This window comes from Leucopleurus acutus, assembly GCF_964270905.1.
Source record: "Leucopleurus acutus genome assembly, chromosome: 2".
Classification (NCBI taxonomy): domain Eukaryota; kingdom Metazoa; phylum Chordata; class Mammalia; order Artiodactyla; family Delphinidae; genus Leucopleurus; species Leucopleurus acutus.
This window is the reverse complement of record NC_139143.1, coordinates 188,723,309-188,738,074: the sequence shown is the minus strand read 5'-3', so window position 1 is coordinate 188,738,074 and position 14,766 is coordinate 188,723,309. Positions and strand designations below refer to the sequence as shown.

General features: G+C 41.0%; 1 protein-coding gene across 1 annotated transcript in view; it reads left to right on the top strand.

Moving 5' to 3' along the window:
- Positions 1-14,766, top strand: part of CAMTA1 (calmodulin binding transcription activator 1) — a gene marked incomplete at its 3' end in the record, with an annotated part of 887,568 nt that overhangs the window by 33,042 nt on the left and 839,760 nt on the right. The window contains 1 exon segment of the mRNA XM_082833351.1: positions 624-742. Within this exon segment, the coding sequence (XP_082689477.1) occupies positions 624-742 (119 nt within the window).

Below are 14,766 nucleotides of genomic sequence, written 5' to 3'. Positions count from 1 at the left end.
TAATCGTGTAGATATATATGTAAATCAAATTAATTAAAAGTGTATGTTTTTAGATTTAGGCTAGAAAGGCCAGCCTCTGTATTACCTAGGTAGCTAACTGGAGGTTTAAATTCCTTATATGTATAAGATTTGTAATTTTCTTTGGAAAGGATAAGTCTCATTTGTATTCTAGGGGATGAAGTAGTATTAATTTATCAATAAAGTAAGCAGTCATATTTTATTATAATTCCTCTTTTCTAAAAACCTTAAAAACATTTTCAGCTGTTAACAGAAGATTTCTAGGTGTTGTGAGTTTAAATCATTTTATAGTTTTGATGCACTTCATGGAGACCTGGTGAAAGACCCTTTAAAAGCAGTGTTCTGTTTATGGGCAGCTGCTGGGGTACTCCCTGTTCGCTCGCTCGCCATGGAGCACAACGCTCAACCTTATTTTAGAGCCTCTTGACCAGATTCCTGCTGCCATCTATCTGATAAGTGTGTAAATGAGTTTTGGTAACTAAGAGGAATAATGCTCTTGGTTTCCCAGTGACTAAAACTCAGCTGCTGTTTCTGACCTTGCCAGTGTACTTAACAGGAGATTTTCTCTATGATCTTCTCTGAATTTATTGTTTTCTTCTTTATAGATGATCATGGGAACAGCAATAGTAGTCATGTAAAAATCTTTTTACCGAAAAAGCTGCTTGAATGTCTGCCGAAATGTTCAAGTTTACCCAAAGAGAGGCACCGTTGGAACACTAATGAGGTAGATAAATTTCTATTTTTAGGGGTACAATTTTTTTTAAGGGCAAACTCGCTAGGTCATTTTGCATAGTACTACTTTATATTAGCTTTAAATTCAAAATATTGAACTAGGAAATTGTAAATGAGAAGAATACTTCATTTGGATTTGACAGAAACCAACATGTTTTTTGACCTATCTCTGATCTGCTTGGCTTGTGTTGAAAACTATCAAATGTGCACGCTGACTTACTAAGGTAGCATGAGTTTCTTCTGCCTTTGTGTTTTCTTGCATTTTGGTGTGTTGCATTTGGTGGTTGACTCTGTTTGCATCTCAGTTAAACCTTAGTTCTTACGTTGTCATGAATTGATAAGGGTACAGCTCCAGTATTCTACAGAATGTGCCGTGTCTTGACAATGTGAAGTTTCTGTAGAATTTGGAAGGGCAGGGTTCTTATTAGCAAAATAGCTCTTGTCCTCTCTGGTGAAGAAAGTTTGCATGGAGAATTAACTGGTTTACCTTAACGATAGGAATTTGTATTAAGAATGAAGGCTGTATAGTAGGTTGTTGATCTGACATTCAGTTAGAAGGAAGATTGATGAAGTAGAGTGAATCAGAGTTTATTTTGTTGGATGATGTTTCCTTTTTTGGTAAATCTTAATCTGGAAGTCTCAATATTAGGGGTGGATTGCTTTGTCATCTTTTTTATTTTGAAGTCTGACTATTTCAATTTAGGGTAATACCCATTTAGTGTGGTGATGAGAATTGAGTCTGTGTCCATCATGCTGGGAATTCTATTCCTTTAATTCAAATGGCTGGGGTTATTGGTTTTGCAAAGTTGGTCTCAATCAATTCGTGTTGCTGGTTCAACATTTATCAGTACTTCCACGTTAAATTATAAATATAACACCCTGCCCTGTATTGGGCACTCAGTTTTATTAAGATACAAGAAGAAAACAGTGCTGCCTATTTACCCTTAGTTTTAAAAAATTGTTTTCTCAAATTCTTGACTTACAATGCTTTTGTTTTGAGTTATGAGGTTATGTGAAAGTCTCTTCACTTATCCTAGTTTACAGAGTTAAATACTCACTAGAACCTCATAGTTTTGTTACCTTGTCTCAACTGATTTTAAACTTCTTTTAAGGTATGCATATTTTGATTATTTGAATAAATTATATTTCCCCCCTCAGACAGAATACTTTTGTTTTGACAAACAGCTAGTTTGGAGGCCTGTTGTTTTAATCAGTCATCTATTAACTGTTTCAAACATTTTAGACATGAAAACAAAGTAAAGGTGCTGAAAATTAGTCCTAATCGTAGATCATTACTCTGTCAGCAAAATAGTACAATTTGGGAGCCATTCAGTAAGTCAAAACTAGGTCATGAAATATTAAAGAACTCAGTAAGTTTCTTAGTAATCCCTGAAACAGGATTTGATACTATGTTATTATACATTAGTTCCAGTTTTTTTATAAATGTAACAAAACATAATTTTTTCAGTATTATCTTTTTATGTAATTGGCAATTTATTTTAATTATGACTTGAAATTATATTTGAAACCAGCAATTGCCTAGTGAATTAAAGTTAGTGGTCTTAAGAGTCTTACAAAGCTGTAGGTAACAGTGTCAGAAATTTAGTTGGTAGATTATTTAGATGAGTGGTTTCAAAATTTTTTGGAACTTTTGAGCACAGCCCTTCAACTTTCACACATTTGTTTACCTCTGAATTATTTACGTGTTCCACCTTACTAATATTTTAGATACATTATGAAACACCCAATAAGGAATTTTTATAGAGGACAAAATTAAGAGGCAGATAAGAAGTCGTTCTGCATTTTCTTCTAGGACCCAGTACGCCTAGCCCCTCGGAGACCACTGGTTTAGGTCCCAGTGTGGCTTAAGTTCAAGTCCTAAGAGGGGAGACTGCATCCCCTTCCGACCGGTGCAGTGTGAGACTGGGGTCTGAGAAATGTGGGGTGTTTGCGCGAGCTGTCACTGCTGCTGAAATGTGGGTAGAAGAGCGTGTGCTCCTGTGGAAGGCAGGGGCGTGGCAGGGGGGCTCGGCTGGCAGGGGCCAAGGCACACGCCCTCTTCCCTTGCCATCGGTTGTGCTTTTGGTGATCTCCCTGCTGAAAACCGACAAAAACTCCTACGACAGAACTGAATTCAAAGGCTGGTCCATATTTCTGTGTGGAGGACTTTGGCTTTTTTTTCTTGTTGATTTTTGGCTTTAGGAAAAAAACGGGAATCTTGGAGTGACAGCAGGAGTTTTTAATTCTGTAGGGTGTTACGTGGTGATGGTGACATGTCATTTTTTTTTTTTTTTACTGGCTTGGATAATAGAAACAAAACAATTAGTACTCCTGTGAAAGTACTTGTTTCTCTGACCTGGCTGGGTTTGGCATTTTCCCATGTCTTTCAGCCTGCCATCCTTAATGTCGCCACTGAGACCTGAAGGGGCTGTGTCGCAGTGGGGCTTTGTGACCCCGGGTAAGGTGGAGTCAGTCACGTTGGGGCAGCATTGCCCGTGGAATCTTCAGTGGTTCAGGGAGTAGAGTGTAGCCACCCCGCTTTGCGAAGGGCCCGCCCTCCCCCTGGGGTTGGGGTAGCTTGCTGTGTTCTGGCGGAGGACCCCGTGAAGGAGTAGGCTGCTGCTTAGGAGCTGTGTTGTACAGAAACTACATTCCTGTTGATCCCACTTCCTGGGACCAGGCTCTCGCACTGGGAGGGGCATGTGGCACCAGCGCAGTTGCGAGCACAGCCGATGTGGGTGTTTTCCATCTCACTCTCTGCACAGCATCTGTTCGCCAAGTAGACTGGCGGCCGGGGTTGCCTGTATGAGATGTCAACTGTCATCTTTCTCTGTCACCCGTGTTCTCTCTCTCTCTCTGATGGGTGTATACAGTTGAGTTCCTGGGTATAATTTGACTCCTCTGTACTTTTGAGACAGCCCTTTCCTCAGACCTGTGTTGTAACATCTGCGGTTACTTGAGAAAACCCACCGTGTATACTGTGCGTGTGCATTCATTGAGAGAGGGAGGGCGAGATGGTGCCCTTTCACGTGTTGCCGCGTATCAGCACCCGCTCCCTGCTGGTGACTGGGTGCTGTGTATCGTTAGTTCTGAGCCTTCTAATGATATTGCAAGGTGTGTAATGTTTCCTTTTACAGATGAGGGAGTGTGGGTAGAAAGTGGTGAAATAATTCGGTCAAGGTAGCACACTTGACAGGGCCTGTCTCTCTCTGTCTGAGCTTCATTTCTTCTACGTTGCTGATTAATTCTTGGGAACATTCATTCTACTGTGTGTCGTCTAGGCTTTGAATTAAAGACGCATAACCCTTAACCACATTAGCGTACCTGGCAGATCCATTCTGGAATTTAGTTTCGGATTAAAAAGAGTTAATATAAGATTAGTATTGTGGGTTCACATGCAAATTTGGTAAAGCTGAAAGTCACTGAAGAGGAAGACTCTTAGAAGATAAGACCGATTTTAGGGCCTACTTAAGCACTTTTAACCTTTTCTAACTCACTGGAATAAGTAAGATCTCCTGCCCTTCTTGAATGTTATTTGCAATTGCAAAATACTGTTGTATCTAAAAACAAATCAATTTTAGATTATGCTTTCTCAGCCATAAACACTCTTTTCCCAGGTTCTGAAAACAATATGGAGATGGTGATGATGGTCATTATGGCAGCGAACATTTATTGACCATCTACTGGTATGCTAGGCACTGTTGAGTTCTTTCTGTGAATAATCACATTTACTCCTTGAACTAATACTATGAGGTAGGTTTTGTGATTATTCTTACAATATAGATGAGGAAACTTGAGCCACAGAGATGTTAAAGTACCTGAAAGTGGTGGCCTTGGTAGTCCAAGCCTATAGCCTGATTTTGGAGTCCATACTTTTCTACAGTTCTGTCCCGAAGAACGATTTCAAATAAGACTTTCCCAAGATCTCGTGCTGTTTAGTGACTTCTAATCCTTTTGTTTTTATTCATTTGCTTCTTTTTTCACTTTGCATTTTCCAGTATTATACGTAAACTTAATGTATTTTTTTCTGAGGATTAAAAAAAAAAGTAGCAAACACTCATTTCTTAGGGAAGGAGTTTTGATTCTTAATAATGAATATTCACATGTGGGCTCTGGGTGAGGAAGAAAATATATTAAAAAATAGAAACTTTGTACCTGTGCACAACTGGAGGGTTGATAGGCTTGATTTTTATATCCTGGGCAGGAGAGAAAGAATGTATTAAACACAGAGCACATTTGTTAAAGAACCAACTCTTATTTCATAATCAGTTTGGTATTCACACCTTCATTAGGTGAACTATTACAATTTTCTGCATTTTAAGTTAATATTTTTAAAGCCCAGAGCCAGAAATAATTATGCTAATGCAGCTTTCTGATTACACAAATGACTACTTCATAATTACACATATTAGTACTCCATATATGTTGTCCAGACTGAAATTCCTTTTGTTTAGTCATTAATTAGCTGTTTGACTTAAAATGTAACTACTGCATTCCCCACTTGCTGGATCTGGATTTCAAATGGCATTCTTCCAAAGCCAAACTAATGCAGCACCATGAACCTTTTATAATGAAAATGTTCTCCTTACCTATGTTCAGATCATTTTTGTGTGCTGCTATTTTTGAACTATTAATGCTCTTTCTTTTGTTTGTTTTTCCGCTAATAAAAAGTTTCTCCAGAGTAAGCAAACAAAAAAGAATTCTAGCTTGTATTGATCTTAAAGAAAGTTGCAGCACAGGTTTGTAGTTAGTGATAGCTTCAGAGATTTTCATGTTAAATGCATTTTTTTAATGGTAAAAATGTCTGTCGAGGGAGCAGTACACATATAGACTGATGCATTCTCAGCCATACCAGAGAAGCTGAAGAAGAAAAACTCCTTGAGTATAATGCTTTTCAGAGGGAGAGAAGTACCCTTTTAAGTCCTGAATACTTTTTTCCCTCAACTTTTTATATTCAAGTAAGAAAAATGGACTTTATGACTTTGAAAATTGTTAAATTATATTTCATTTCGGTTATTTTGTTTTAACAAGAAGCCACCTTACTTTAAAAACGTTTTAAAATCATTTTTTTGTATAGGCATATATTCTTGAGTATTTTTGTATTATTGTCTGTATAACTTATAAAGTCGTAGATTTAGGGCTGTAATTTTTTGATTGGTTTTACTAGTATATTTACATATTATCTTTTTGAAACATAGACCCATATTTTGGGGGGATCATTTAAGACTCTTTAAATTTCCAAGATGTGAGCTAAACTGAAAAGTATTTTTATACTCTGATTATAAAGGTGAGTGAGATAGTTTGGCAGTGTTAAGGGTTTTTAAAAATTTAATTTATTTACTTTTGGCTGCATTGGGTCTTCGTTGCTGTGCGTGGGCTTTCTCTAGTTGGGGTGAGCGGGGGCTACTCTTCGTTGCGGTGCATGGGCTTCTCATTGCAGTGGCTTCTCTTGTTGCGTGCAGAGCACAGGCTCTAGGTGCACGGGCTTCAGTAGTTATGGCATGCAGCCTCAGTAGTTGTGGCTCGTGGGCTCTAGAGCACAGGCTCAGTAGTTGTGGCACATGGGCTTAGTTGCTCTGCGGCATGTGGGATCTTCCTGGACCAGGGCTCGAACCCATATCCCCTGCATTGGCAGGCGGATTCTTAACCACTGTGCCACCAAGGAAGCTCCAGTGTTAAGGGTTTGACTGGTCCCAGGTCATTCTCTGAGGCCAGGCAGGGCTTTTCTGGTTAAATCACAAAAAGGAAAATGCACACATGACCCACAATACACAGAGCCAGGTTTTTTTTCCCCCCCCCCCCCCCCCCCCCCCGTACGCGGGCCTCTCACTGTTGTGGCCTCTCCCGTTGCGGAGCACAGGCTCCGGATGCGCAGGCTCAGCGGCCATGGCTCACGGGCCCAGCCGCTCCGCTGCATGTGGGATCTTCCCAGACCGAGGCACGAACCCGTGTCCCCTGCATCGGCAGGCGGACTCTCAACCACTGCGCCACCAGGGAAGTCCAGAGCCAGGTTTTAAGAGTGAAAGCGTTTGATTTTTATATATGGTACCAAATTTGTAATTAAATGTTAATTTTGTAGCAGTTGGATTAACCATAATTCCTCTGTTTAACTTAGTATGAAGTGAGGTAAATGGATACTGAGATCCAAATGAGCACAGGCCTGTTTGTCAGACAGCCTGCGTCACCTTGGCGTTGGTGGTAGCAAAGGTAGCAGCAGAGGGTGCATTGGAAAGCTGGAGGCAGCACGTCCTTCCATGTCAGTGAGGGGAGACAGGAGAAGAGAGATCAATACGGATGGGGTTTGGCTCTGAGGAGCAGTAAAAGAAGCAGATCTTATTACCTGCAGAGAGTGGGGTAGTGTTTATAAAATTTGAATAAGATGTTAAAGAAATCCTTATTTAAAGGAAGAACATTTCTGTAGACCCAGCACAGTTTGACCTAAACTATTTTTATTATATTACTTCAAAATGTAGCACATAGAAGAATATTTGGCCCATACTCAGTGTTCAGTAAATATTTGCTGGATGAATGAAATATGGAAAAACACAAAAAACTCAGGATAAATTTCTTAATTCTTAGAATTCTTCTGTGAATATAAAACTCAAATAGATATATACATTACATAAAAGAAACCACAAAACTAATAAAATTTATATTAAGAACATTAGTTCAATGCAATGGATGATGCTTTGCCCAAACTGAATTGGCTCTTGCAACATGAATATAACCCTGACTGTTCTTAGGCAGGTTCTTTTGAATTTGGCACGTGGCACTACTGTGTGCCCTGCAGTTATCCCGCCCCTCCCCCACTGAACTAGTCATAAACAGCTTTTTGCTCAGCAAGCCTTTCTCTAAGTCTGTCATTAGGCCTTGGCGCAAATATATCATTTAGTCTTAAGTTCACTTCTGGTTTTTCTCATCAGTTCAAGAACAACTTAAATGACGCTACTGGATACCCCTGCCACTGTAATTGCAAACCACAGACTTGAGCAATGAATTCGCGTGTTAGAATATATTTGTTATAGGTTTTACTTTTTCAGATTGTGAATTAAGATGTGAAATGAAAACTTTCTTAGTGAACCCAAGGATCACTGATGTCTTGGAAAGGGTACAGAGTTGGCAGGTTAGAAACAGGTATAGTCTTGGCTCTGCCCCCAGTCAGCTGAGTGTTAGGTATGATACCTGCTAAGCCTCTTTTGTGTCTTTGCTGGTCGTGTGAGGTTATGCTTTGAGACCTTTAAAGATTTGTCTTAAGCCCAGCTCTCCAGTTTTGGAGGCTAGATCACTGTTGCTTCCAGAGTTGTTTGAGAGTGCCAGCCTGGGAGTTTACTTTTTTTTTTTTTTAACATCTTTATTGGGGTATAATTGCTTTACAATGGTGTGTTAGTTTTTGCTTTATAACAAAGTGAATCAGTTATACATATGTTCCCATATCTCTTCCCTCTTGTGTCTCCCTCCCTCCCACCCTCCCTATCCCACCCCTCCAGGCAGTCACAAAGCACCGAGCTGATCTCCCTGTGCTCTGCGGCTGCTTCCCACTAGCTATCTACCTTATGTTTGGTAGTGTATATATGTCCATGCCTCTCTCTCGCTTTGTCACAGCTCACCCTTCCCCCTCCCCATATCCTCAAGTCCGTTCTCTAGTAGGTTTGTGTCTTTATTCCTGTCTTACCCCTAGGTTCTTCATGACATTTTTTTTTAAAAATTCCATATATATGTGTTAGCATACGGTATTTGTCTTTCTCATTCTGACTTACTTCACTCTGTATGACAGACTCTAGGTCTATCCACCTCATTACAAATAGCTCAATTTCATTTCTTTTTATGGCTGAGTAATATTCCATTGTATATATGTGCCACATCTTCTTTATCTGTTCATCCGATGATGGGCACTTAGGTTTCCATCTCTGGGCTATTGTAAATAGAGCTGCAATGAGCATTTTGGTACATGACTCTTTTTGAATTATGGTTTTCTCAGGGTATATGCTCAGTAGTGGGATTGCTGGGTCATATGGTAGTTCTATTTGTAGTTTTTTAAGGAACCTCCATACTGTTCTCCATAGTGGCTGTACCAATTCACATTCCCACCAGTAGGGCAGGAGTGTTCCCTTTTCTCCACACCCTCTCCAGCATTTATTGTTTGTAGATTTTTTGATGATGGCCATTCTGACTGGTGTGAGATGATATCTCATTGTAGTTTTCATTTGCATTTCTCTAATGATTAATGATGTTGAGCATTCTTTCATGTGTTTATTGGCAATCTGTATATCTTCTTTGGAGAAATGTCTGTTTAGGTTTTCTGCCCATTTTTGGATTGGCTTGTTTTTTTGTTATTGAGCTGCATGAGCTGCTTGTAAATTTTGGAGATTAATCCTTTGTCAGTTGCTTCATTTGCAAATATTTTCTCCCATTCTGAGGGTTGTCTTTTGGTCTTGTTTATGGTTTCCTTTGCTGTGCAAAAGCTTTGAAGTTTCATTAGGTCGCATTTGTTTATTTTTGTTTTTATTTCCATTTCTCTAGGAGGTGGGTCAAAAAGGATATTGCTGTGATTTATGTCACAGAGTGTTCTGCCTATGTTTTCCTCTAAGAGTTTGATAGTTTCTGGCCTTAAAAAAAAACAACTCTTAATCATCCTTTCATTTATTTTTATGTTTAAGGTGTACAATTCAGTGGTCTGTAGTATGTACACAAAGTGGTGCGCCCATCACCACCATCTAATTCCACAACATTTTCATCACCCTCTGGGGGTTTTCTGTCCCTCTGGCCTTGGTGGAGTCGGCACCTTCAAGGGGCAGGCAGCCTCTCTTCAGGGGGCTGCCTGTTCTTCTTTGGTATCTTCTCCAAGTTTTCATACCCGTCTAGCACTGGAGTTGACAACTGAAGAGTTTGTGCTTTTACCCAGGTCTTAACGTATAGCGCTGTCTCCTGACATTGTTTTTTAAAATGTTAAGGTGCAAATGAGGATGCATTTTGGACCCACATTTTTTAAGTTGGATGGTAGGGGCTTGTAGAGTTTTCAGTTGCATTAAAACTCTGTATATTCTGTGGACTCTTTATCGATGGGCTGTGTGGGGATAAAAGAGCCCGCTGCTTTCAGTAATGTTGGGAGATTTTGGTGGTGGTGACTCCCATGAGGAGAAGCTGAGCCCCACTGAAACGTCAGCTGAGACAGAAGAGGGAAGAACACCTGGAAAGGCTGGCATTCTTAAAAAAAAAAATTTTTTTTTAAATTTATTTATTTTTGTCTGTGTTGGGTCTTCGTTGCTGTGCGCGGGCTTTCTCTAGTTGCCGCGAGCGGGGGTTACTCTTTGTCGCGGTGCACGGGCTTCTCATTGCAGTGGCTTCTCTTGTTGAGGAGCACGGCTCTAGGAGTGCGGGCTTCAGTAGTTGTGGCTCATGGGCCCTAGAGCGCGGGCTCAGTAGTTGTGGTGCACGGGCTTAGTTGCTCCGTGGCATGTGGGATCTTCCCGGACCAGGGCTCGAATGTGTGTCCGCTATATTGGCAGGCGGATTCTTAACCACTGGGCCACCAGGGAAGCCCAGCATTCTTTAGCTTAGTGATTTTCTTGCCGAGCTGGCGTCAGAATTACCTGGAGGGCTTGTTAGTGCCCAGATTGCTGGGCTCTACCCCAGCGTTTCTGCCCTAGTAGGTCTGGGGTGGGGCCTGAGAATGGGCGTGTCTAACGTGTTCCAGGTGAAAGTCATCAAGATGAGGAATCCCAGCCTCCGCGACATGTATTCTGAGCAACTTCACTTGGCTTTAGTCTCAGCTTTGCTACCCCTCAACCACTCAGGTATATTTCAGTGTGCGTTGGCTATATGGGATGTAGTTATGCTTTCTAGAGTCTTTTTCTCATGTCTCATGTGCCTAGAAGTCAGGAAATGCAGTTATTTTTGGGGTATTTACCTAAAGTAATATAGGGAGCCCTTTTTAAAGTATGGGTGGCAGTGGTAGGGGTATGTGGAGGCATAGTCCAATTTTTGTGACTTTTTTTTTTAAGAGGGAGCATGAAGGATAATCTCCACCCCATCCCCTCCTTCCATCTCCATTTGGCCCAGATAGCTGAAAACAGCCGAACCCTAAAGCTGACAGCATCTACCTACTTACCTACCTACTTGTCTACCACCTTCCAGTCTTTTTAATACTACCTACCAAATGTTTCTAATGATAAATTATGTTGTCTTGGTGATTATGAAATTCTGTTGGGAGATTTTAAAAGAAGTTCCTAAAAAAATAACCTGTTTTCTAGTTTTAATGCTTTTTAGAAGCCTGGGGGAAAAAAGAAAAAGTGCAAAAAGAATTCCTTTCTAGATGGATGAGAAACCACAGATGGGCTGGGGTGAATGTGATGAAAGATAAGTGTGTGTTTGGGAGAGTGTTTTCTCTGTTAGGAAGAATTTTATGGGCAGAATGTGTGGATTTCATGGCGCTTTCTCATATGCTTCAGTGGTTGTGTGTTCTCTGGTCTGGTGAAGAGTGTAGAGTTGAAATAAATGTAACATTTAAAGAACCTGCTGTTTACATTTGGGGAGAAATGTGGAAAGTGGGAGAAGCTCCAGCTCTGGGGAATTGAGCAGGGTTTAGTGGGTGTGTGTGCGCGTCCAGGTCAGGCAGGTGCGGTAGAACCAAGGTGGAATTCTGAGGCAAGCTTCATTTAGTGCTGAATTCACTTTACTGGGATTCCAAAGGAGTTGATGGAAAAAAGGGAAAGGTTCCTGTGTCCAAGAAACCAGGAAGCTGAAAAGTAGCTTGACCTGGGCTGGAAACTAGAGCCACCTGAGCCTGAAGTTAAAGTGAGCAGGTGCCTGAGGGGCTGGGCTGCAGGTATAGTCACAGCCGAAACCCTTGAACCCAGGCCACGCCTTCTATTTTTTGCTGTTTTTTATTATTAAGATTTAAGTTTTAGAGTGGTTTAAGGTTCACAGCAAAATTGAGGGGAGGGTACAGAGAGTTCCCACACGCCCCCTGCCCCCTCATTTGTGCACTCTCTCCCACTGTCAGCATCCCCCACTGGAGTGGTACCTTTCTACAGTCAGTGAACTTACGTCGTCGACATGTCATCATCATCCAGAGTCCATAGTTTACATTACGGTTCACTCTTGGTGTTGCACATTCTGTGGGTTTGGACAAATGTATAATGACGTGCATCCATCAGTGTAGTTTCATACAATGATTAGATTAGTTTCACACAATGATTTGATTAGTTTTACTGCCCTAACAATCCTCTGTGCTCTGCCAGTTTATCCCCCCAGCCCCTGGCAACTGCTGATCTCTCTATTGTCTCCACGGTTTTGCCTTGTCCAGAATGTCAGAGAGTTGGAGTCATACAGCACGTAACCTTTTCAGATTGGTTTCTTGCACTTAGTAATATGCACTTAAGGTTCCTCCCTGTCCTTTTATGGCTTGGTAGCTCATTTCTTTTTAGCGCTAAATAATACTCCATTGTTTGGGTGAACTGCAGTTTATTTATCCATTCACCTGCTGAAGGACATCTTGGTTGCTTCCAGGTTTTGGCAATTATGAATAAAGCTGATATAAACATTCATGTTCAGGATTTTGCATAGACATAAGTTTCCAGCTCCTTCGGGTAAATATCATAGAGTGCAATTGCTGGATCGTATGGTAAGACTATGTTTAGTTTAGTAAGAAACTGCCAAAACTGTCTTCCAAAGTGGCTGTACTGTTTTGTGTTCCCACCAGCAATGAATGAGAGTTCTTTCTGCTCCGCATCCTTACCAACGTTTGGTGTCGTCCGTGTTCTGGATTTTGGCCATTCTAATAGGTACATAGTGGTATCTCATTGTTGTCTTAATTTGCATTTCCTTGGTGACATGTGATGTGGAGCATCTTTTTTTTGTTTTTTATAAATTTATTTATTTAAAAAAATTTTATTTGTTTTTGTCTGCGTTGGGTCTTCATTGCTGCACATGGGCTTTCTCTAGTTGCAGAGAGCTGGGTCTACTCTTCATTGTGGTGCGTGGGCTTCTCCTTGGGGGGCTTCTCTTGTTGTGGAGCACAGGCTCTAGGCGCGTGGGCTTCAGTAGTTGTGGCACACGGGCTCAGTAGTTGTGGCTCGCGGGCTCCAGAGCGCAGGCTCAGTAGTTGTGGTGCACAGGCTTAGTTGCTCTGGGGCATGTGGGATCTTCCCAGACCAGGGCTCAAACCCGTGTCCCCTGCTTTGGCAAGCGGATTCTTAACCACTGTGCCACCAGGGAAGTCCCTCAAGTTGATTTTTGTGAAGGATGTAAGGCCTGTGTCTAAATTCACAGTTTTTGACACATGTATGTCCATTTATTCCAACACTATCTGGAAGTGTTGGAAAGACTGTTTTTACTCCACTGTATTGCCTTTGTTCTTTTGTCAAAGATAAGTTGATTATGTTTACGTGGGTCTATATTTGGGCTTTCTATTCTGTGTTTCACTGACCTATTTGTCTATTCTTCGGACAGTATCACACTGTCGTGATTATTGTAGCTTCGTAGTAAGTTTTGAGATCGGATGGTGCCAGTCCTCTGATTTTGTTCTTCTCATTCAATACTAAGTTGGTTATTCTAGGCCTCTCCTTGTAAACTTTAGAATCAATTTGTTGCTGGGATTTTGATTAGGATTGTGTTGAATCTATAGATCAAGTTGAGAAGAACTGACAGTAGTGAGTCTTCCTATCCATGAATATGGACTATCTCTCCATTTATTTAGTTTTTTAAAATTTAATTCATCAGAGTTTTGGAGTTTTCCTCATATAGCTCTTACACATATTTTGTTTTTATACCTAATTCCTTTTTTGGGGGGTGTGCTAATGTAAATAGTATTGTGTTTTAAATTTCAAATTTCGCTCGTTCATTTCTGATGTATAGGAAAGTGATAGACTTTCTATTATTAATCTTGTATAATCGCTTATTAGCTCCAGGAATTTTTCAAGAAGCCAAGCCCCCGAAAGAGAGACCATCATTTTGTGTGTAGCTCATGCCTGAAATAGTTCTTTTTTTTTTTTTTTTCTTTTTCTGCGATACGCGGGCCTCTCACTGTTGTGGCCTCTCCCGTTGCGGAGCACAGGCTCCAGACGCGCAGGCTCAGCGGCCATGGCTCACGGGCCCGGCCGCTCCACAGCATGTGGGATCTTCCTGGACCGGGGCACGAACCCGTGTCCCCTGCATCGGCAGGTGGACTCGCAACCACTGCGTCACCAGGGAAGGCCAATAGTTCTCTTTTAAAGAGGTCAGTGGGTATCACTGTTGGGAAGGGGGAAAGTCTCAACACAGAAGGTCAAGGACAAAGTGTTGAGAGGTCACACCCTCTTAGTGCGCTGTGTGGGGGATAGAGAAGCTGCCGAGAGGGAGGCTTTCCGATGTTACCTGGGGTTCTTATTTAGGAAAGGCTGCAAAAGGCTGCCTTTTCAGAAAGAGAAGGGGAAAAAACACTTAAATACAAGTTTAGAAAGAATTGAAAGAAAGGGAAAATGTCATCTGCTTCCCATTTCTGAGGAAGGATACATTAAAATAGCTTCAGATTAAGCAGGATCTGTGAAATCGAGGTCAGAATGTAGTCATTTCCCATTTTTCCTGACATGTCTTTAAACTATGTGGTGACAGGCTCCCCTTTCCCGGCATCAGAAGACCAGTTGTTAATGTGCATTTTAAAGTTTTATTTTATTTTTGTGCTGTTGAGCAAAATTTAGACTTCCTAACTCTAATCATTTAAGAATCATTTTTGTTAAATGCTTTAATTATTATCAATCAAGACTCTGTATTTAAGCATTTTCCAGTAATTTTTAACAATCCATTCCTCAGGCAATTCAGAGAACCTGCTGTGTGGTGATTATGTATCTTTTATTTCATAAATGAGGATAGTGAGACATAAGTGTTTTGGAATCAGCATTGATCATCATCTAATATAGCGTATAATTTACTTCTTTTTATTGTGTATTGTGTGGCTGCCCCTGCTAGGCTGTCAGGTCCTGGTGGACAGAAATCCTCATGTGCTCTGTTCACTGATGGATCCCAAGAGCTTAGAATTAA